The 23,931-nt window shown below is 44.9% G+C and overlaps 1 protein-coding gene across 1 annotated transcript in view; it reads left to right on the top strand.

Annotated features, from left to right (window-relative positions):
- The window catches only part of CEBPZ (CCAAT enhancer binding protein zeta), a 56,539-nt gene that overhangs the window by 19,021 nt on the left and 13,587 nt on the right, over positions 1-23,931 (top strand). Inside the window, exons 5-7 of the mRNA XM_069769467.1 lie at positions 11,806-11,894; positions 12,933-12,986; positions 15,678-15,780. Coding sequence (XP_069625568.1) covers positions 11,806-11,894; positions 12,933-12,986; positions 15,678-15,780 — 246 coding nt within the window. The remainder of the gene's footprint in view (positions 1-11,805; positions 11,895-12,932; positions 12,987-15,677; positions 15,781-23,931) is intronic.

The raw sequence follows: 23,931 nt of genomic DNA, 5'->3' as shown, positions 1-23,931 counted from the left end.
TTTTTCTCTCGACAGGGAATTCCAGCTAACGTTGTCAACCAGGAGGTCTCTGCACTGGTGGCTCAAGCCAACCTCGCTAGCAAAGGGGAAATCCTTTCTCACAGGTCAATGGAAGGTTCTGACCACCGATGCGAGCCTGACGGGTTGGGGTGCGGTGCACCTACACCACAGGGCGAGTGGTCCCCAGTGGAAGCGACCCTGCCCATCAACATCCTGGAAATTCGTGGCATCCTCCTGGCATTGAGGGCCTTCCATCACTTACTGGCAGCCTCTCACATCAGAATACAATCGGACAATGCCACGGCCGTGGCATATGTGAATCACAAAGGGGGGACCCGCAGTACCCAGGCGATGCGAGAAGTGTCACACATCCTCCTCCACTGGGTGGAGGACACAGGCTCGGTTCTCTCGGCGGTCCATATTCCGGGTGTGGACAACTAGGAAGCAGACTTCCTCAGACGACAAGGAATAGACTCGGGTCTCTCCATCCCAAAAAATTTTCGCCAGATCTGCCACCGCTGGGGGACCCCGGACGGGGACCTAATAGCATCCCACTTCAATGCCAAGGTCTCCAACTTCATGGCCAGGACACACGATCCGCGGTCGCTTGGAGCAGACGCTCTGATTCAGGATTGGACCCAGTTCCAGCTTAGCTTCTGTACATTTTTCCACCTCTCCCCCTCGATATCCAGAAGGGTGAGGAAGATAAAGCAAGAGGGAGTTCCAACCATCATAATCGCACCGGTCTGGCCCAGACTTACATGGTACGCCGACGTCGTACAACTTTCAGCAGACGCCCCCTGGCGCCTCCCCAACCACCCGGATCTTCTGTCACAAGGCCCATTCTACCACCAGAACTCGGGCTCCCAATTTGACCCAGGCAGGGCTCTCGACGGACGTCATTAGGACCATGATCAGGGCACGGACGCCAGCCTCTGCCAAGATCTATTACCGTACCTGGAAAGTTCTCTTTACCTGGTGCGAATCTTGCGGCCAGACCCCATTCCCTTATTCCCTCCCTAAACTACCTGGTTTTCTCCAATCGGGTCTGGAGGCCAGGCTGTCCCTGGGCACGCTTAAGAGCCAAGTGTCAGCCCTCTCAGTGCTTTTTCAAAGGTGCATTGCTACCAAGTCGCAAGTAAGGACTTTCCTTCAGGGGGTTTCCCGATTGGTTCCCCCCTACAGACGACCACTAGAAACGTGGGACCTCAACCTGGTTCTGACAGCATTGGAGGAACCACCCTTTGAACCCCTTAAGGAGGTCTTGCTCCGCCTTCTCTCCCAGAAGGTGTTTTTTTTTCCTGGTGGCAATCGCCTCGCTACACAGGGTGTCTGAACTGACCGCACTCTCCTGCAGACGACCCTTCCTAGTTTTTTCACCAGCACAAGTTAGTTCTCTGTACGGTCCCATCCTTCCTTCCGGAGGTTGTGTCCAACTTTCCACCTCAATGAGGACATTTCACTGCCATCCCTTTGTCCAGTCCCGGTTCATAGAGTGGAAAAGGCTATGCATACGCTTGACCTTGTCAGGGCAATGGTATATATGTGTCTAGGGCTGCGTCCTTCCCGAGGTCTGATTCTCTTTTCCTTTCGGAAGGCGGCTGCAAGGGTTTGCCAGCTTCCAAAGCTACCCTTGCCAGGTGGATCAAATCCACCATACAAGAGGCCTACCGCCTTAAGAATTCTCCTATTCCAGTCGGTATTACGGTACACTCTACACGGGCAGTAGGGACCTCCTGGGCCAATTCGGCACCAGGCTTCGGCACAACAAGTGTGTAAGGCGGCCACTTGGGCTAGCCTACACACGTTTGCTAGACACTACAGGGTTCATACCCAGTCCTCAGCGGACGCGAGCCTGGGTAGATGTGTTCTGCAGGCGGCGGTGCTCCAAGTGTAGGAGCCTGACCGGGCCGATGTTACTGTTGAGTTCTCATATTGTTTTCTTAAGCTCGTACATAGTTGCCTTCTTATAGGCATGGTTATGTTATTCATGTTACGTTCCTCCTACTGCTTTTGCACAAAACTGGAGAAGGCTGATGCCGTCCAGGGGTGTATACTGCAGAGGAGGAGCCACGGTCAATCTTTTTCAGATTATGCATAGTGTCGCCTCCTAGTGGACAGCAGCATAACACCCATGGTCCTGTGTCCTCCGATTAGAGGCTAAGAGAAAGAGATTTTACGGTGAGAACACAAAAATCTCCTTTTCAGTTAAAGGGAACCTGTCACCCCGTTTTTTGAGATTGAGCTATAAATACTGTTAAATAGGGCCTGCGCTGTGTGTTCCTATAGTGTATGTAGTGTACCCCGATTCCCCATGTATGCTGAGAAATAACTTACCAAAGTCGCCGTTTTCGCCTGTCAATCAGGCTGGTCAGGTCGGGAGGGCGTGGTGACATCGCTGGTTCTTCCTCAGCTTTACGTTGGTGGCGTAGTGGTGAACAAGCAGCGCGCGATCTGCGCTGTCATCCCTTTCGTCGGTGGGGGCGGCCATCTTCCTGGGGCCGCGCGTGCGCAGATCGAGTGCTCTGCTGCACGGGGCTTCAGGAAAATGGCCGCGGGATGCCGCGCGTGCGCATTAGAGATCGCGGCGGCCATTTTCCCAAAGCCGAGATGCAAACTCGGCTTTGGGAAAATGGCCGCCGCGATCTCTAATGCGCACGCGCGGCATCCCGCGGCCATTTTCCTGAAGCCCCGTGCAGCAGAGCACTCGATCTGCGCACGCGCGGCCCCAGGAAGATGGCCGCCCCCACCGACGAAAGGGATGACAGCGCAGATCGCGCGCTGCTTGTTCACCACTACGCCACCAACGTAAAGCTGAGGAAGAACCAGCGATGTCACCACGCCCTCCCGACCTGACCAGCCTGATTGACAGGCGAAAACAGCGACTTTGGTAAGTTATGTCTCAGCATACATGGGGAATCGGGGTACACTACATACACTATAGGAACACACAGCGCAGGCCCTATTTAACCCCTTCCCGACCCATGACGCCACGTAGGCGTCATGAAAGTCGGTGCCATTCTGACCCATGACGCCTATGTGGCGTCATGGAAAGATCGCGTCCCTGCAGGCCGGGTGAAAGGGTTAACTTCCATTTCACACGATCTGCAGGGACAGGGGGAGTGGTAGTTTAGCCCAGGGGGGGTGGCTTCACCCCCTCGTGGCTACGATCGCTCTGATTGGCTGTTGAAAGTGAAACTGCCAATCAGAGCGATTTGTAATATTTCACCTATTATAACGGGTGAAATATTACAATCCAGCCATGGCCGATGCTGAAATATCATCGGCCATGGCTGGAAATACTAATGTGCCCCCACCCCACCCCACCGATCGCCCCCCCCAGCCCCCCGATCTGCCTGGTACACTGCTCCGGCTCCCCTCCGTCCAGTGCTCCGCTCCCCCCCCCGTGCTCTTGTCCGCTCCCCCCGTGCTCCAATCACCCCCCCGTGCTCCGATCACCCCCCCTGCACTCCGATCCACCCCCCCCGGTGCTCCGTTCCAGCCCCCCCCCCGTGCTCCGTTCCACGCCCTCCGTTCCACCCCTCCCGCGCTCCGATCCCCCCCCCCCCCCCCCCCGTGGTCCCACCCCACCCCATCATACTTACCGATCCAGCCGGGGTCCCGTCCGTCTTCTCCCTGGGCGCCGCCATCTTCCAAAATGGCGGGCGCATGCGCAGTGCGCCCGCCGAATCTGCCAGCCGGCAGATTCGTTCCAAAGTGCATTTTGATCACTGAGATTATATCTCAGTGATCAAAATAAAAAAAATAATAAATGACCCCCCCCCCCCCCCCCTTTGTCACCCCCATAGGTAGGGACAATAAAAAAATAAAGAAAATGTTTTTTTTCCACTAATGTTAGGGTTAGGGCTAGGGTTAGGGGTAGGGTTAGGGCTAGGGTTTCGGTATGTGCACACGTATTCTGTTCCTCTGCGGATTTTTCCGCTGCGGATTTGATAAATCCGCAGTGCTAAACCGCTGCGGATTTATGGCGGATTTACCGCGTTTTTTTCTGCGCATTTCACTGCGGTTTTACAACTGCGATTTTCTATTGGAGCAGTTGTAAAACCGCTGCGGAATCCGCACAAAGAAGTGACATGCTGCGGAATGTAAACCGCTGCGTTTCCGTGCAGTTTTTCCGCAGCATGTGTACAGCGATTTTTGTTTCCCGTAGGTTTACATTGAACTGTAAACTCATGGGAAACTGCTGCGGATCCGCAGCGTTTTCCGCAGCGTGTGCACATACCTTTAGAATTAGGCCATGTGCACACGGTGCGGATTTGGCTGCGGATCCGCAGCAGTGTTCCATCAGGTTTACAGTACCATGTAAACATATGAAAAACCAAATCCGCTGTGCCCATGGTGCGGAAAATACCGCGCGGAAACGCTGCGTTGTATTTTCCGCAGCATGTCAATTCTTTGTGCGGATTCCGCAGCGTTTTACACCTGTTCCTCAATAGGAATCCGCAGGTGAAATCCGCACAAAAAACACTGGAAATCCGTGGAAAATCCGCAGGTAAAACGCAGTGCCTTTTACCCGTGGATTTTTCAAAAATGGTGCGGAAATATCTCACACGAATCCGCAACGTGGGCACATAGCCTTAGGGTTAGGGTTGGAATTAGGGTTGTGGTTAGGGTTAGGGTTGTGGTTAGGGGTGTGTTGCGGTTAGGCTTGTGATTAGGGTTATGGCTACAGTTGGGATTAGAGTTAGGGGTGTGTTGGGGTTAGTGTTGGAGGTAGAATTGAGGGGTTACCACTGTTTAGGCACATCAGGGGTCTCCAAACGCAACATGGCGCCACCATTGATTCCAGCCAATCTCGTATTCAAAAAGTCAAATGGTGCTCCCTCACTTCCGAGCCCTGACGTGTGCCCAAACAGTGGTTTACCCCCACATATGGGGTACCAGCATACTCAGGACAAACTGCGCAACAATTACTGGGGTCCAATTTCTCCTGTTACCCTTGTGAATCTAAAAAAATGCTTGCTAAAACATAATTTTTGAGGAAAGAAAAATGATTTTTTATTTTCACGGCTCTGCGTTGTAAACGTCTGTGAAGCACTTGGGGGTTCAAAGTGCTCACCACATATCTAGATAAGTTCCTTGGGGGGTCTAGTTTCTAAAATGGGGTCACTTGTGGGGGTTTCTACTGTTCAGGCACATCAGGGGCTCTGCAAACGCAACGTGACGCCCACAGAGCATTCCATCAAAGTCTGCATTTCAAAACGTCACTACTTCACTTCCGAGCCTCGGCATGTGCCCAAACAGTGGTTTACCTCCACATATGGGGTATCAGCGTACTCAGGAGAAACTGGACAACAACTTTTGGGGTCCAATTTCTTCTGTAACCCTTGGGAAAATAAAAAATTCTGGGCTAAATAATTATTTTTGAGGAAAGAAAACGTATTTATTATTTTCACGGCTCTGCATTATAAACTTCTATGAAGCACTTGGGGGTTCAAAGTGCTCACCACACATCTAGATAAGTTCCTTTGGGGGTCTAGTTTCCAAAATGGGGTCACTTGTGTTGGGTTTCTACTGTTAAGCCACATCAGGGGCTCTGCAAACGCAACGTGACGCCCACAGAGCATTCCATCAAAGTCTGCATTTCAAAACGTCACTACTTCACTTCCGAGCCCCGGCATGTGCCCAAACAGTGATTTACCCCCACATATGGGGTATCAGCGTACTCAGGAGAAACTGGACAACAACTTTTGGGGTCAAATTTCTCCTGTTACCCTTGGGAAAATAAAAAATTGTAGGCTAAAAGATCATTTTTGAGAAAATATTTTTTTTTTTTTTTTTTTCATGGCTCTGCGTTATAAACTTCTGTGAAACACTTGGGGGTTCAAAGTCCTCACCACACATCTAGATTAGTTCCTTTGGGGGTCTAGTTTCCAAAATGGTGTCATTTCTGGGGGATCTCCAATGTTTAAGCACACAGGGGCTCTCCAAACGTGACATGGTGTCCGCTAATGATTGGAGCTAATTTTCCATTTAAAAAGCCAAATGGCGTGCCATCCCTTCCGAGCCCTGCCGTGCGCCCAAACAGTGGTTTACCCCCACATATGGGGTATCAGCGTACTCAGGACAAACTGGACAACAATATTTGGGGTCCAATTTCTCCCATTATCCTTGGCAAAATAGGAAATTCCAGGCTAAAAAATCATTTTTGAGGAAAGAAAAATTATTTTTTATTTTCATGGCTCTGCGTTATAAACTTCTGTGAAGCACCTGGGGGTTTAAAGTGCTCAATATGCATCTAGATAAGTTCCTTGGGGGGTCTAGTTTCCAAAATGGGGTCACTTGTGGGGGAGCTCCAATGTTTAGGCACACAGGGGCTCTCCAAACGCGACATGGTGTCCGCTAACAATTGGAGCTAATTTTCCATTCAAAAAGTCAAATGGCGCGCCTTCCCTTCCGAGCCCTGCCGTGTGCCCAAACAGTGGTTTACCCCCACATGTGAGGTATTGGTGTACTCAGGAGAAATTGCCCAACACATTTTAGGATCCATTTTATCCTGTTGCCCATGTGAAAATGAAAAAATTGAGGCTAAAATAATTTTTTTGTGAAAAAAAAGTACTTTTTCATTTTTACGGATCAATTTGTGAAGCACCTGGGGGTTCAAAGTGCTCACTATGCATCTAGATAAGTTCCTTGGGGCGTCTAGTTTCCAAAATGGGGTCACTTGTGGGGGAGCTCCAATTTTTAGGCACACGGGGGCTCTCCAAACGTGACATGGTGTCCGCTAAAGAGTGGAGCCAATTTTTGATTCAAAAAGTCAAATGGCGCTCCTTCCCTTCCAAGCCCTGCCGTGCGCCCAAACAGTGGTTTACCCCCACATATGAGGTATCAGAGTACTCAGGACAAATTGGACAACAACTTTCGTGGTTCAGTTTCTCCTTTTACCATTGGGAAAATAAAAAAATTGTTGCTCAAAGATCATTTTTGTGACTAAAAAGTTAAATGTTCATTTTTTCCTTCCATGTTGCTTCTGCTGCTGTGAAGCACCTGAAGGGTTAATAAACTTCTTGAATGTGGTTTTGAGTACCTTGAGGGGTGCAGTTTTTAGAATGGTGTCACTTTTGGGTATTTTCAGCCATATAGACCCCTCAAACTGACTTCAAATGTGAGGTGGTCCCTAAAAAAAATGGTTTTGTAAATTTCGTTGTAAAAATGACAAATCGCTGGTCAAATTTTAACCCTTATAACTTCCTAACAAAAAAAAATTTTGTTTCCAAAATTGTGCTGATGTAAAGTAAACATGTGGGAAATGTTATTTATTAACTATTTTGTGTCACATATCTCTCTGGTTTAACAGAATGAAAATTGCGAAATTTTCAAAATTTTCGCCAAATTTCCGTTTTTATCACAAATAAACGCAGAATTTATTGACCTAAATTTACCACTAACATGAAGCCCAATATGTCACGAAAAAACAATCTCAGAACCGCTAGGATACGTTGAAGCGTTCCTGAGTTATTACTTCATAAAGGGACACTGGTCAGAATTGCAAAAAACAGCAAGGTCTTTAAGGTCAAAATAGGCTGGGTCATGAAGGGGTTAACAGTATTTATAGCTCAATCTCAAAAAACGGGGTGACAGGTTGCCTTTAACCCCTTAATCCCATATGATGTACTATCCCGTCGAGGTGACCCGGGACTTAATTTCCAGTGACTGGATAGTACGTCATATGCGATCGGCTGTGCTCTCGGGGGGAGCGCAGCCGGGTGTCGGCTAATTAACCCCCGGCACACTGCTATAAAACATGATCACAGTGTTCCGGCGGTATAGGGAAGCATTGCACAGGGAGGGGGGGCTCCCTGCGTGCTTCCCTGAGGCCCTCAGAGCAATGCAATGTGATCGCGTTGCTCCGATGGTCTCCTACCTTCTTCTCTCTGCAGGCCCCGGATCCAAAATGGCCGCGGGGCTGAATCCGGGTCCTGCAGGGAGGTGGCCTACATGATGCCGACAAACCACCTCCCCCCCCCCCCCCCCCCCCCCCCCCCCCCGAGGCAATGGCAATGCTGTAAAGTAAAAAAAAATATATATATATATTCACATGTGTAAAAAAAAAAAAATAAATGTTCCCATAAATACATTTCTTTATCTAAATAATTAAAGAAACAATAAAAGTACACATATTTAGTATCGCCGCGTCCGTAACGACCCCCAACTATTAAACTGTCCCGCTAGTTAACCCCTTCAGTGAACGCGGTAAAGAGGCAAAAAACAACGCTTTATCATACCGTCGAACAAAAAGTGGAATAACACGCGATCAAAACATGGTACCGCTGAAAACGTCATCTTGTCCTGCAAAAAACAAGTCGCCATACAGCATCATCAGCGAGAAAATAAAAGTTATAGTCCTCAGAATAAAGCAATGCAAAAATAAATATTTTTTCTATAAACTAGTTTTATTGTATAAAGGCGCCAAAACACAAAAAAAATGATATAAATGAAGTATCACTGTAATTGTACTGACCCGAAGAATAAAACTGCTTTATCAATTTTACCAAACGTGGAATGGGATCAACGCCCCCCGAAAAAGAAATTCATGAATAGCTGGTTTTTGGTCATTCTGCCTCACAAAAATCAGAATAAAAAGCGATCAAAAAATGTCACGTGCCTGAAAATAGTTCCAATAAAAACGTCAACTCGTCCAGCAAAAAGCAAGACCTCACGTGACTCTGGACCAAAATATGGAAAAATTATAGCTCTCAAAATGTGGAGATGCAAAAACTATTTTTTGCAATAAAAAGCGTCTTTTAGTCTGTGACAGCTGTCAATCATAAAAATCCACTTAAAAAAACGCTATAAAAGTAAATCAAACCCCCCTTCATCACATCCTTAGTTAGGGAAAAATAATAAAATTTAAAAAAAAATATTTATTTCCATTTTCCCGTTAGGGTTTCAGTTAGAATTGGGGGTTTCCACTATTTAGGCACATCAGGGGCTCTATGCGACATGGCGTCCGATCTCAATTCCAGCCAATTCTGCACTGAAAAAGTAAAACGGTGCTCCTTCTCTTCCGATCTCTCTCGTGCGCCCAAACAGTGGTTTACCCCCAACATATGGGGTATCAGAGTACTCAGGACAAATTGGACAACAACTTTTGGGGTCCATTTTCTCCTGTTACCCTTGGTAAAATAAATCAAATTGGAGCTGAAGTAAATTTTGTGTGAAAAAAAAGTTAAATGTTCATTTTTATTTAAACATTCCAAAAATTCCTGTAAAACACCAGAAGGGTTAATAAATTTCTTGAATATGGTTTTGAGCACCTTGAGGGGTGCAGTTTTTAGAATGGTGTCACACTTGGGTATTTTCTATCATATAGACCCCTCAAAATGACTTCAAATGAGATGTGATCCCTAAAATAAAATGGTGTTGTAAAAATGAGAAATTGCTGGTCAACTTTTAACCCTTATAACTCCCTAACAAAAAAAAATTTTGGTTCCAAAATTGTGCTGATGTAAAGTGGTGCTTCACAGGAATTTTTGGAATGTTTTTCACAAAAAATTTACTTTAGCTCCAATTTGTTTTATTTTCCCAAGGGTAAGAGAAGAAATTGGACCCCCGAAAGTTGTTGTACTATTTGTCCTGAGTACGCTGATACCCCATATGTGGGGGTAAACCACTGTTTGGGCGAATGGGAGAGCTCGGAAGGGAAGGAGCGCCGTTTGACTTTTCAATGCAAAATTGACAGGAATTGAGATGGGACGCCATGTTGCGTTTGGAGAGCCACTGATGTGCCTAAACATTGAAACCCCCCACAAGTGACACCATTTTGGAAAGTAGACCCCCTAAGGAATTTATCTAGATGTGTTTTGAGCGCTTTGACCCACCAAGGGCTTCACAGAAGTTTATAATGCAGAGCCGTGAAAATAAAAAATTAAAATTTTCCCCCCAAAATTATTTTTTAGCCCCCAGTTTTGTATTTTCCCGAGGGTAAGAAGAGAAATTCGACCCCAAAAGTTGTCCAATTTGTTCTGAGTGCGCTGATACCCGATATGTGGGGGGGAACCACTGTTTGGCCGCATGGGAGGGCTCGGAAGGGAAGGAGCACTGTTTTACTTTTTCAACGCAGAATTGGCTGGAATTGAGATCGGACGCCATGTCGCGTTTGGAGAGCCCCTGATGTGCCTAAACAGTGGAAACCCCTCAATTATAACTGAAACCCTAATCCAAACACACCCCTAACCCTAATCCCAACCCTATTCCCAACTGTAAATGTAATCTAAGCTCTAACCCTAATGGGAAAATGGAAATAAATACATTTTTTTAATTTTTCCCTAACTAAGGGGGTGATGAAGGGGGGTTTGATTTACTTTTATAGCGGGTTTTTTAGCGGATTTTTATGATTGCCAGCCGTCACACACTGAAAGACGCTTTTTATTGCAAAAAATATTTTTTGCGTTACCACATTTTGAGAGCTATAATTTTTCCATATTTTGGTCCACAGAGTCATGTGAGGTCTTGTTTTTTGCGGGACGAGTTGACGTTTTTATTGGTGACATTTTTAGATCGCTTTTTATTACGATTTTTGTGAGGCAGAATGACCAAAAACCAGCTATTCATGAATTTCTTTTGGGGGAGGCGTTTATACCGTTCCGCGTTTGGTAAAATTGATAAAGCAGTTTTATTCTTCGGGTCAGTACGATTACAGCGATACCTCATTTAAATCATTTTTTTATGTTTTGGCGCTTTTATACGATAAAAACTATTTTCTAGAAAAAATAATTATTTTTGCATCGCTATATTCTCAGGACTATAACTTTTTTTTATTTTTTCGCTGATGATGCTGTATGGCGGCTCGTTTTTTGCGGGACAAGATGACTCTTTCAGCGGTACCATGGTTATTTATATCTGTCTTTTTGATCGTGTGTTATTCCACTTTTTGTTCGGCGGTATGATAATAAAGCGTTGTTTTTTGCCTCGTTTTTTTTTTTTTTTTTTTTTTTCTTACGGTGTTTACTGAAGGGGTTAACTAGTGGGCCAGTTTTATAGGTCGGGTCGTTATGGACGCGGCGATACTAAATATGTGTACTTTTATTGTTTTTTTTTTATTTAGATAAAGAAATGTATTTATGGGAATAATATTTTTTTTTTTTTTTTCATCATTTAGGAATATTTTTTTTTTACTTTGTCCCAGGGGGGGGACATCACAGATCGATGATATGACAGTTTGCACAGCACTCTGTCAGATCACCGATCTGACATGCAGCACTGCAGGCTTCACAGTGCCTGCTCTGAGCAGGCTCTGTGAAGCCACCTCCCTCCCTGCAGGACCCGGATGCCGTGGCCATCTTGGATCCGGGTCCAGCAAGGAGGTAGGAGACCCTCGCAGCAACGCGATCACATCGCGTTGCTGCGGGAGGCTCAGGGAAGCCCGCAGGGAGCCCCTTCCCTGCTCGATGCTTCCCTATACCGCCGGCACATCGCGATCATGTTTGATCGCGGTGTGTCGGGGGTTAATGTGCCAGGGGCGGTCCGTGACCGCTCCTGGCACATAGTGCCGGATGTCAGCTGCGATATGCAGCTGACACCCGGCCGCGATCGGCCACGCTCCCCCCCCCCGTGAGCGTGGCCGATCGCCTATGACGTACTATCCCGTCGGTGGGAATTAAAGCCCACCCCACCTCGACGGAATAGTATGTCATATGGGATTAAGGGGTTAAGGGAAGTTTGTTAATGCTTTGGGGATGCCTTCCATTTTCCTTAGTTGTCCATTGTTTTAATGTGTATTACTTGTTGAAAAAAGTAATAAAAATGTTTAAAACATGCAAATTCTTCCTTTCTTATTCAAAGGCTTAAAAAATTCAAACCAATACGATCCAATGAATAGAAATCCTTTGTTCTGTGGAGCTGACAACACAAGCGTTTGGGAGCTTAAAAAGGTAAATTCAGTCAACATTTTATTTTATTCTGTAAAATTCTCATGTTCAGTATTCACACGTCCCATTCCATCGGCCATTATAGTGGTCCATCGCCACTGCACTGGAAAGGGTGTACTGCGTCCCACCTGTTAACGTCCATGGCTTTTCTGTTGATTAGCCTGCCTGGTGCAACATCACACATGCATCACATTACCAGAATAATGTCACTCCAGGCTGACTAATCAATAGAGCCGTGGATGTCAGCAGGTAAGCAGCGGTACTCCCATGCAGCCACCACAGACCACGGTCATTGACATGTTCTATTCCATCCTCAATCAATTCACACCAACTATGCTACTGACTGGTTTTCCACTACTTTTTTTTTTTTTTGGCAGGGGGAGCTGAACCCAATTGTCATATAGTCAGTCTCTGCCTAAAGTGTTGACTTTATTTTATTTTTCGTTTTGTGAATCCTTTATTGTATAATGCACAGTATATATTATTTTCTAGTAGATGCTCATACAAAAATACATTCTGAAATATTGCACTTATCTTGGCTTGCACTGTTGATTAAAGAAAAAAAAATAACTACTTGCTCATTAAATCACTACTCCAGCGTTTTTTTTTTTAATTGGAATTGTGTCACTAATGTAAGCTCCCTGCACCTAGTATAATGGTCATCAGCCACCGTCTTCATCTGTTATTGGCGCAGCTCTGGTCATCTTTTGCGATTTGTGACCTGCCGGATCTCTCCAGTGTTTGCTGGGTGAGCCGGATGTCACTTACCAATGTAAGTGTATGGAAGCCAGAACAAGGTTCTCATAGACTTACACGGAGAGCTTGTGACTGTTGGCTGTGACTTCCGATCAGTCACATTACAGTCACAAGATGGTGGATTGGAATCGGAGTGAGTAGAAATGGCAACTGGTGAGTATTGCTAGTACCACTCAAGAGACGAAATAAAAGAAACTACGCTGGAGTGGTGCTGTAAGGGCAATTTACATAGCGTAATATAGAATATTTTCATATTTATTTATTCCAATTTTGATTCAATTACAGCTCTCTGAACACTTCCATCCTTCCGTTGCATTATTTGCAAAAACCATTCTGGAGGTATGTTAAAAATATTAAATCATTTTCATCAGTTACAGTTAGTAAAACAGTATGAAATAACTTTTCCGCTTAATTGTAAAGTGCTATGGAATATGTTGGTGCTGTATAAATAAAATTATTATTATTTCTAGACCACTTTCTATGTGGACAAGCATGAAATGTGTGGTAATTTTTCCATCAGGATGAGTTAGTGCAGGTCCCAAATGCCAGCAGCTTCTGACCAGTTGGCTTGGCTTATTCTCAGTTCTTATCATTTAGGACATGCCATGGCGCTGTGTTCCCTAATGATATTACTGCAAAATTAAGTTTCAATGCTGGCTAATTGAGGGGGACAGATTCTGGTTTGTTTTTACTTCTGTTTTGACTCAGATCATTATGCTTATGTCAAGTTTACTTTTCTCCAAGGACCATTGTTCTCATTTGTTTAAATACTTGTATTAAGTTGTTGAACTTTGCCCTTTTGAATAAACTAATTACCTGTTGCAAATACACTACTCAAAAAATCAAGGGAACACTAAAATACCACATCCTACATGTCACTGAATGAAATATTCCAAGTTACAAATCTTTATTCATTGCATAGTTGAATGTGTTGAGAACAGTAAAAAATGATTTTGATTTACATTCATCACTTTTAATAACCCATGGAGGTCTGGATTTGGAATGATACTCAAAATTAAAGTGGAAAATCAAATTACAGGCTGATCCAACTTCAGTGGAAATGCATCAATGCAAGGAAATGATGCTCAGTGGTGTGTGGCCTCCACGTGTCTGTATGATCTCCCTACAATGCCTGGGCATGCTCCTGATGAGGTTGCAGATGTTCTCCTGAGGTATCTCCTCCCAGACCTTGTTTAAAGCATTAGTCAACTCCTAGACAGTCTGTGGTGCACTGTGGCGTTAGTGGATGGAACGAGACATTATGTCCCAGATGTGCTATATTGGATTCAGGTCTGGGGAACCAGCGGTCCAGTCCTTAGCATCAAAGCCTTCATCATGCAGGAACTGCTGACACACTTCAGCCACTTGAGGTCTAGCATTGTCATCCATCAGAAGTAACCCATGGACCAGTGCACCTGCATATATTCTCATAATTGGTCTGAGGATATCATCCTGTTACCTCTGGCTAAGACATGGAGGGCTGTGCAGCCCTCCTAAGAAATGCCTCCCCACACAATTACTAACCCACTGCCAAACCTGTCATGCTGGAGCATGTTGCAAGCATCAGATCGTTCGCCACAATGTCTCCAAATTTTCCTGTCTGAACGTGCTCAGTGGGAACCTGCTCTCATCGGTGAAGAGCACAGGGCGCCAATGTTGAAGCTACCAATGTTGGTGTTCTCTGGCAAAAGCCAATCGCCCTACATGGCTTTGCGCTGTACTTGCAGCACCCACCTATGGATGTTGGGCCCTCATGGAGTCTGTTTCTGACAGTCTGAGCAGAGGCCTGAATGTTAATGGCTTGTTGGAGATCATTTTTCTGCTTCTCATATTCCTCCTTGCATAAAGGAGGAGGTAGCGGTTCTGCTTCTGGGTTGATGCACTCCTACGACCCCCTCTCTGGGTGTACTGACTTGTCTCCTGGTATCTGCTCCATGCTCTGGAAACTGCTGACACAGCTACCCTTCTTGCCACAGCTCGCATTGATGTGCCATCCTGGGTGAACTGCACTACTGGAGCAATGTTTGTGGGTTGTAGACACGGCCTGCCAAAAAGGATGAGAAGAGAGAAACGGTCTGTGGTCACCCCTTGCAGAACAACTCCTCTTTAGGGGCTGTCTTGCTAACTGCCTATTATTTCTACCTGTTGTCTGTTCGATTTGCACAACAGCAGGAGAAATTGATTCACAATCGGTGTTGCTTCATAACTGGACCGGTTGATTTCACAGGAGTGTGATTGACTTGGAATTACATTGTGTTGTTTAAGTGTTCCCTTTATTTTTTGAGCATCGGTGTAGCCTGCAAAGAAGCAGACACCATTTTAATTCCTAGGGGTCTATACTCATGGTGCTTTTTCCCCTAATTAATCCAAGAGAAGAATATTTAAATTGAATGCAAAAAACCTATTTGTAAAGTATCCCTATTTCCATAATAGGACACTGTAAATAAGATAACAAAAGGAGGTTTCTCTCATAATGAACATTATATTAAAGAGAATCTCCCCACTACTGGACAATCCCAGCTTAATCAATTCAGGACCCTAATTAAAATGAAATCAATGGATCCTCATCTCCTGCAGTGGCACGGTTCCAGCGAAGTCACATCACTGCCGGGAACAGGCACATCACTGGAACCTCAGGAGGCAAGGATACACTATTTTTTTATTTGGGGTCCTGAAATTATTAAGTTTGAGTTGGTCAGTAGTAGACAGCCTCTTTCGAGAGTAACTAGAGTTAACAAAAATGCGCCTATATTTGAAATTTTTCTGCCTGTTGATAAAAGGATAAGATGCACAAAGGAAAAAGAAACTAGGTTGGGATATGTGCACACACTTTTTGAGGAGTTTTTGAAGTGTAAACTTTTCTATATCTTTCTCAAAAACGTCTGCTCCAAACATCAGTAAAATTCCCAACATAGACATGCCTATCATTCTTTCAAGAAGATACATGATTGCAGTCAGAAACATTTGCCACAACCCAAGACAACAGAATGCTTTGAACTACTGTTTTGTTTTTTTTTTCTTTTGCTTCAGGCAAATTCTGTTCAGTACACTGGTGATCCTCTGCAAGATTTCACACTGATGAGGTTCTTGGACCGATTTGTGTACCGGAATCCAAAACAGCCGAAAATAAAAGGTAATACTTTTTTCACCAAGCCGTGTCCAGCATGAATGTGACAAAGCTCTTATCTGGTATTATCCAATGAAACATACTAGACTACCATTTAATGGGGTTATCCTGTGAATGTTATTTACTCTAAAAGTCCTCAAAGGCTATTAGTATCCATTTAGTACTGTGATGTCTTTAGTAGATAGATGTAAATTTCTCCCCCTTTTTTTGCTTTTTCCCTCATGGTACTTTTGCCAATCTCTACTGCTCAATCTGGACAGTCTCATTTCCCTTCTGGCCTCTGATCGGATTTATTTTGATATTGATAGATGTGGGGTAGCATCCTCCAAAAGCTGCCATCGGAATCAATAAAAATATAAAGTGATCCAGACTGGGTGTATATCAGTTGTGCTGTACAGTCCTAAGAGCAGAGGTGTGTAGTCGGCCATTCTGCCTTGTTGCTGCAGAGGCTCCTTTCCTGACCAAAGGACATAAAGCCATTCTGACAAGCCTTTTTTTTTTCTATCGCCTCTCATTGGGGGACACAGGAACCATGATTCCTGTGTCCCCCAATGGAGGCTCCGAGAAACAGATTTTACGGTAAGCAACCAAAAATCCTGTTTTTACCATAATGAAAGCATCATTCTTGTATGGCTTTTTGCAGCAGTTAAATACATGTATCTTTTACTAACCTCTTAGTGACAACCAATAGATCTTTTTACTCACCTCACATATCAGACAATAGCATTCCCCGACTGGTGACAATGCAGCAGCCGTCACCTGTACACTATAGCTTACACCTTGCGATATCAGCCTTGATTGTTTTTTGCACCAACCACGGCCTGTTCAGAAGTTAGCGACATTTAGGTGATACAAATAACATTTTTGCTTCCCGTCTTGTCACTTTGTATTAATTCCTGAAGAGCACCCAAAGGGTTAATAATCTACCTGACACAGTTTTGAATATGTTGAGGGGTGCGGTTTTTAAAGTGGTTTCTCTTTTGGGGATTTTACGACATATAGGTCCCCCAAAGTCACATCAAAGCTCAATAGGTCCCCAAAAAAGTAAGTTTTGTAAATTTCCTTGAAAAATTGCCGCTACAACTTTAAACCTAACATTCTAACAGAATAAAAGGATATTTTAAAAATGGAGCTGATATAAAGCAGACATGAAGGAAATGTTATTTAACCCCTTCCCGACCTTTGACGCATACGCTGCGTCATGAAAGTCGGTGCCATTCCGACCCATGACGCAGCATATGCGTCATGGAAAGATCGCGTCCCTGCAGATCGGGTGAAAGGGTTAACTCCCATTTCACCCGATCTGCAGGGACAGGGGGAGTGGTAGTTTAGCCCAGGGGGGGTGGCTTCACCCCCTCGTGGCTACGATCGCTCTGATTGGCAGTTTCACTTTCAACAGCCAATCAGAGCGATTTGTAATATTTCACCTAAAAAAATGGTGAAATATTACAATCCAGCCATGGCCGATGCTGCAATATCATCGGCCATGGCTGGACACACTAATGTGCACCCACCCCTCCGATCGCCCCCCCAGCCCCCCGATCTGTGGTCCGCTCCCCTCGGTCCTGTGCTCCGCTCCCCCCGTGCTCCAATCACACCCCCCGTGCTCCAATCAAACCCCCCCGCACTCCGATCCCACCCCCGCACAACGATCCCCTCCCCCCCCACCGCACATCGATTTCCCCCCCCCCGTGCTCCGATCCACCCGCCCGCACAGCGATCCCCCACTCCGTGCTCCGATCCACTCCCCCGTGCTCCGACACAACCCACACCCCCCCCCCCCCCCCCGGGGCCTGATCTCCCCCCCACTTATACTTACCTGGCCTCCCGGGGACCGTCCGTCTTCTTTCCTGGGCGCCGCCATCTTCCAAAATGGCGGGCGCATGTGCAGTGCGCCCGCCGAATCTGCCGGCCGGCAGATTCGTTCCAGAGTGAATTTTGATCACTGAGATATAATCTCTCAGTGATCAAAATAAAAAAAAGTAAATGACCCCCCCCCCCCCCCCCCCCTTTGTCACCCCCATAGGTAGGGACAATAAAAAAAATTATTTATTTATTTTTTCCACTAAGGTTGGGGTAAGAACTAGGGTTAGGGGTAGGGGTAGGGTTAGGGTTAGGGGTTAGGTGCACACGTATTCTGGTCCTCTGCGGATTTTTCCGCTGCGGATTTGATAAATCCGCAGTGCTAAACCGCTGCGGATTTATGGCGGATTTACCGCGTTTTTTCTGCGCATTTCAATGCGGCTTTACAACTGCGATTTTCTATTTGAGCAGTTGTAAAACCGCTGCGGAATCCGCAGAAAGAAGTGACATACTGCGGAATGTAAACCGCTGCGTTTCCGTGCAGTTTTTCCGCAGCATGTGTACAGCGATTTTTGTTTCCCATAGGTTTACATTGAACTGTAAACTCATGGGAAACTGCTGCGGATCCGCAGCGTTTTCCGCAGCGTGTGCACATACCTTTAGAATTAGGCTATGTGCACACGGTGCAGATTGGCCGCTGCGGATTCGCAGCAGTGTTCCATCAGGTTTACAGTACCATGTAAACATATGGAAAGCCAAATCCGCTGTGCCCATGGTGCGGAAAATACCGCGCGGGAACGCTGCGTTGTATTTTCCGCAGCATGTCAATTCTTTGTGCGGATTCCGCAGCATTTTACACCTGTTCCTCAATAGGAATCCGCAGGTGAAATCCGGACAAAAAACACTGGAAATCCGCGGTAAATCCGCAGGTAAAACGCAGTGCCTTTTACCCGTGGATTTTTCAAAAATGGTGCTGAAAAATCTCATACGAATCCGCAACGTGGGCACATAGCCTTAGGGCTAGGGTTGGGTTGGAATTAGGGTTGTGGTTAGGGTTAGGGGTGTGTTGGGGTTACGGGTGTGTTGGGGTTAGGGTTGTGATTAGGGTTATGGCTACAGTTGGGATTAGAGTTAGGGGTGTGTTGGGGTTAGTGTTGGAGTTAGAATTGAGGGGTTTCCACTGTTTAGGCACATCATGGGGTCTCCAAACGCAACATGGCGCCACCATTGATTCCAGCCAATCTTGTATTCAAAAAGTCAAATGGTGCTCCCTCACTTCCGAGCCCCGACGTGTGCCCAAACAGTGGTTTACCCCCACATATGGGGTACCAGCATACTCAGGACAAACTACGCAACAATTACTGGGGTCCAATTTCTCCTGTTACCCTTGAGAAAATAAAAAATTGCTTGCTAAAACATCATTTTTGAGGAAAGAAAAATGATTTTTTATTTTCACGGCTCTGCGTTGTAAACGTCTGTGAAGCACTTGGGGGTTCAAAGTGCTCACCACATATCTAGATAAGTTCCTTGGGGGGTCTAGTTTCCAAAATGGGGTCACTTGTGGGGGGTTTCTACTGTTTAGGCACACCAGGGGCTCTGCAAACGCAACATGACGTCCGCAGACCATGCCATCAAAGTCTGCATTTCAAAAGTCACTACTTCCCTTCTGAGCCCCGACGTGTGCCCAAACAGTGGTTTACCCCCACACATGGGGTATCAGCGTACTCAGGAGAAACTGGACAACAACTTTTGGGGTCCGATTTCTCCTGTAACCCTTGGGAAAATAAAAAATTCTGGGCTAAAAAATTATTTTTGAGGAAAGAATTTTTATTTTTTTATTTTCATGGCTCTGCGTTATAAACTTCTGTGAAGCACTTGAGGGTTCAAAGTGCTCACCACACATCTAGATTAGTTCCTTTGGGGGTCTAGTTTTCAAAATGGGGTCATTTGTGGGGGATCTCTAATGTTTAGGCACACAGGGGCTCTCCAAACGCGACATGGTGTCCGCTAATGATTGGAGCTAATTTTCCATTTAAAAAGCCAAATGGCGTGCCTTCCCTTCTGAGCCCTGCCGTGCGCCCAAACAGTGGTTTACCCCCATATATGGGGTATCTGCGTACTCAGGACAAACTGGACAACAACATTTGTGGTCTAATTTCTCCTATTACCATTGGCAAAATAGGAAATTCCAGGCTAAAAAATCATTTTTGAGAAAAGAAAAATTATTTTTTATTTTCATGGCCCTGCATTATAAACTTCTGTGAAGCACCTGGGGGTTTAAAGTGCTCAGTATGCATCTAGATAAGTTCCTTGGGGGGTCTAGTTTCCAAAATGGGGTCACTTGTGGGGGAGCTCCATTGCATAGGCACACAGGGGCTCTCCAAATGCGACATGGTGTCCGCTAACAAATGGAGCTAATTTTCCATTCAAAAAGTCAAATGGCGCTCCTTCCCTTCCGAGCCTTACCATGTGCCCAAACAGTGGTTTACCCCCACATGTGAGGTATCGGTGTGCTCAGGAGAAATTGCCAAACAAATTTTAGGATCCATTTTATCCTGTTGTCCATGTGAAAATGAAAAAATTGAGGCTAAAAGAATTTTTTTTGTGAAAAAATAGTACTTTTTCATTTTTACAGATCAATTTGTGAAGCAGCTGGGGGTTTAAAGGGCTCACTATGCATCTAGATAAGTTCCTTGGGGCGTCTAGTTTCCAAAATGGGGTCACTTGTGGGGGAGCTCCAATTTTTAGGCACACGGGGGCTCTCCAAACTTGACATGGTGTCCGCTAAAGAGTGCAGCCAATTTTTCATTCAAAAAGTCAAATGGCGCTCCTTCCCTTCCAAGCCCTGCCGTGCGCCCAAACAGTGGTTTACCCCCACATATGAGGTATCAGCGTACTCAGGACAAATTGGACAACAACTTTCGTGGTTCAGTTTCTCCTTTTACCATTGGGAAAATACAAAAATTGTTGCTGAAAAATCATTTTTGTGACTAAAAAGTTAAATGTTCATTTTTTCCTTCCATGTTGCTTCTGCTGCTGTGAAGCACCTGAAGGGTTAATAAACTTCTTGAATGTGGTTTTGAGTACCTTGAGGGGTGCAGTTTTTAGAATGGTGTCACTTTTGGGTATTTTCAGCCATATAGACCCCTCAAACTGACTTCAAATGTGAGGTGGTCCCTAAAAAAAATGGTTTTGTAAATTTCGTTATAAAAATGAGAAATCGTTGGTCAAATTTTAACCCTTATAACTTCCTAGCAAAAAAAAACTTTGTTTCCAAAATTGTGCTGATGTAAAGTAGACGTGTGGGAAATGTTATTTATTAACTATTTTGTGTCACATACCTCTCTAGTTTAACAGAATAAAAATTCAAAATGTGAAAATTGCGAAAATTTTCTAAATTTTCGCCAAATTTCCGTTTTTATCACAAATAAACACAGAATTTATTGACCTAAATTTACCACTAACATGAAGCCCAATATGTCACGAAAAAACAATCTCAGAACCGCTAGGATCCATTGAAGCGTTCCTGAGTTATTACCTCATAAAGGGACACTGGTCAGAATTGCAAAAAACGGCAAGGTCTTTAAGGTCAAAATAGGCTGGGTCATGAAGGGGTTAATGACTATTTTATGTAGTATGAGTGTTTGGATTAAAGGGATAATCATTCAAAGCTTGAAAATTGCTAATCTTTAGAATTTTTTGACAAATGTCTGATATTTTCTGCTTTTACAAAAATATCGACATAAATTTAACAATAAAATAAAGTACAATGTGCTACGAAAAAACAGTCTCAAAATCTATAAGATTCGTTGAAACGTTAGTTATTACCACAAAAAGTGACAATGGTCAGAATTGAAACTTTTGGCTCGGTCACAAAGGGGCTAAAGATAAGGTTTCATTAAAAATTCTAGAACGTTTTGTTACAGCCTGCATGTAGACTGCAAAATGAAGTAGCTGAGAATCCATCTGAGCTCGTTGAGGTCCAAAACTTAAAATGAAATCCCTATAATGCAGATGGAGAAGACCGATGCTTTACTATGGCAGCTAGAAACCTAACAAAAAATCTTAAGTCTGTCCATGTAACAGACTGCAATAATGATTTTAATTACCATATATTCTCAAGCTTTGTATAAGGGGTTCAAGTCCAGAAAGGGAGGAAAAAAACAAGCACATTTAAAGGGAACCTGTCAACCCCCCCCCCCCCCCCCCCCCGGCATTTGGACAAGGTGGCTCTTTTAGTTATGATGTCTGCACACGCTGAAATAAACACTTATAAAATGTGCCCCCTCATACTGTGAAATCGCCAGGGAGGCGGGACTTTCCTTCCTAACCAGACGCAGCACAGCCGTCATTAATACCCCCTTGGCCTCCTCAGCGTTGTTTGAATCTGTCTCGGATATCTGGTATCGGGCATTCTAGAATATGTTATGTATGTAGTTTATTTATGAAGTAAACGTGAGTGAACTCTCTGGCACTGTGACTGACAGAATGACAGAACTTGTTCAGTAAACGTGACTGAACTACGTGGCACTGTGACTGACAGAACGTGTCCAGTAAACGTGACAACTACATCACACTGTGACTGACAGAACTTGTTCAGTAACCGTGAGTGAACTCTGTCGCGCTGTGAGTGGGGGGTCAAATTCTGCTCCAATATTGCTGATTGGTCACGGGCGGCTGGAGCGGCCAATCTATAAGCGATGCGGGATTTCCGTTACAGACAGAATTAGACGATTATATAGTAGACTAGATGGTGGCCCGATTCTAAAGCATCTGGTATTCTAGAATATGTATGTATGTATATAGCAGCCACATAGTATATAGCACAGGCCACGTAGTATATAGGAGCCATGTAGTATATAGCAAACAAATACTACGTGGCCTGTGCTATATACTATGTGGCTGCAATATACATACATACATACATACATATTGTAGAATACCCGATGCGTTAATACAGGCCACGCAGTATATAACACAGCCCAAATAGTATATAACACAGCCCACGCAGTATATAGCAGTCACACAGTATATAACACAGGCGACGTAGTATATAACAGTGGCCACGTAATATATACCACAGGCTATGCAGTACATAACACAGCCCACGTAGTATATAGCACAGCCACGTAGTATATAGCAGCCACGCGGTATATAACGCAGCCCACATAGTATATAACACTGGCCACAAAGTATATAACGCAGCCCAAGCGGCATATAACACTGGCAACGTAGTATATAGCATCCACGCTGTATATAACGCAGCCCACGCGCTATATAACACTGCCCATGTTGTATATAGCAGTGTGGGCACATATCTGTGTTAAAAAAAGATAATTAAAATAAAAAAGTTATATACTCACCCGCTGGGATACAGCGAAGCTATCCCTATGCGCGTGGCTGCCACCATCTTCCGTTCCCAGGATGCATTGCAAAATTACCCATATGACTTGGCGGTCTCGCGAGATCGCTAAGCCTTCTGGGTAATTTCGCAAAGCATCTCTGGGAACGGAAGATGGCGGCAGCCGCGAGCGCATCGTCGCACTACGGAAGGTAAGAATAGCAGGTTGTTGTTTTTTTAATGTTAGATCTTTTTACTATTGATGCTGCATAGGCAGCATCAATAGTAAAAACTTGGTCACACAGGGTTAACAGCAGCGGTTACGGAGTGCGGTACCCACGGCCCGTTACCGCTGGCATTAACCTTGTGTGAGAGGTGAGTGGAGAGGAGTATGTGGGCGCCGGGCACTGACTGCAGGGGAGTAGGGAGGGACTAATCGGACTGTGCCCATCGCTGATTGGTCGCGGCAGCCATGACAGGCAGCTGGTGAGACCAATCAGCGACGCGGAATTTCCATGACGGAAGTTGCCGAAAGACAGACAGACGGAAGTACCCCTTAGACCAGGGGTGTCAAACTGCATTCCTCGAGGGCTGCAAACAGGTCATATTTTCAGGATTTCCTTGTATTGCACAAGTGATAATTTAATCACCTGCAGAGAATGATTCCAGCACCTTGTGCAATGCTAAGGAAATCTTGAAAACACGAATGGTCTGAGGCCCTCGAGGAATGCAGTTTGACACCCCTGCCTTAGACAATTATATATGTAGATATATATATTTTGTGTATCTTTATTAAATAAACTCTAAATTTGAATATTGAAATGTTTTTATTTTTTTTAAATTCATCCCATTAGGGTGTTAAATTTGCGATCATTTGATGGCTTGTACTATATACTGTATATCACTATTTACAAAATATATACAATATACAACATTTGCGATTTCACTGCACTTGGGATTTCTCCCTGTTTCCAGTACATTATATTGTAAAATGAATGATGGCATTCAAAACT

The sequence above is a fragment of the Ranitomeya imitator genome, chromosome 5 (genome assembly GCF_032444005.1).
Source record: "Ranitomeya imitator isolate aRanImi1 chromosome 5, aRanImi1.pri, whole genome shotgun sequence".
NCBI classification, from domain to species: domain Eukaryota; kingdom Metazoa; phylum Chordata; class Amphibia; order Anura; family Dendrobatidae; genus Ranitomeya; species Ranitomeya imitator.
This window is presented reverse-complemented; position numbering and strand designations above follow the sequence as displayed.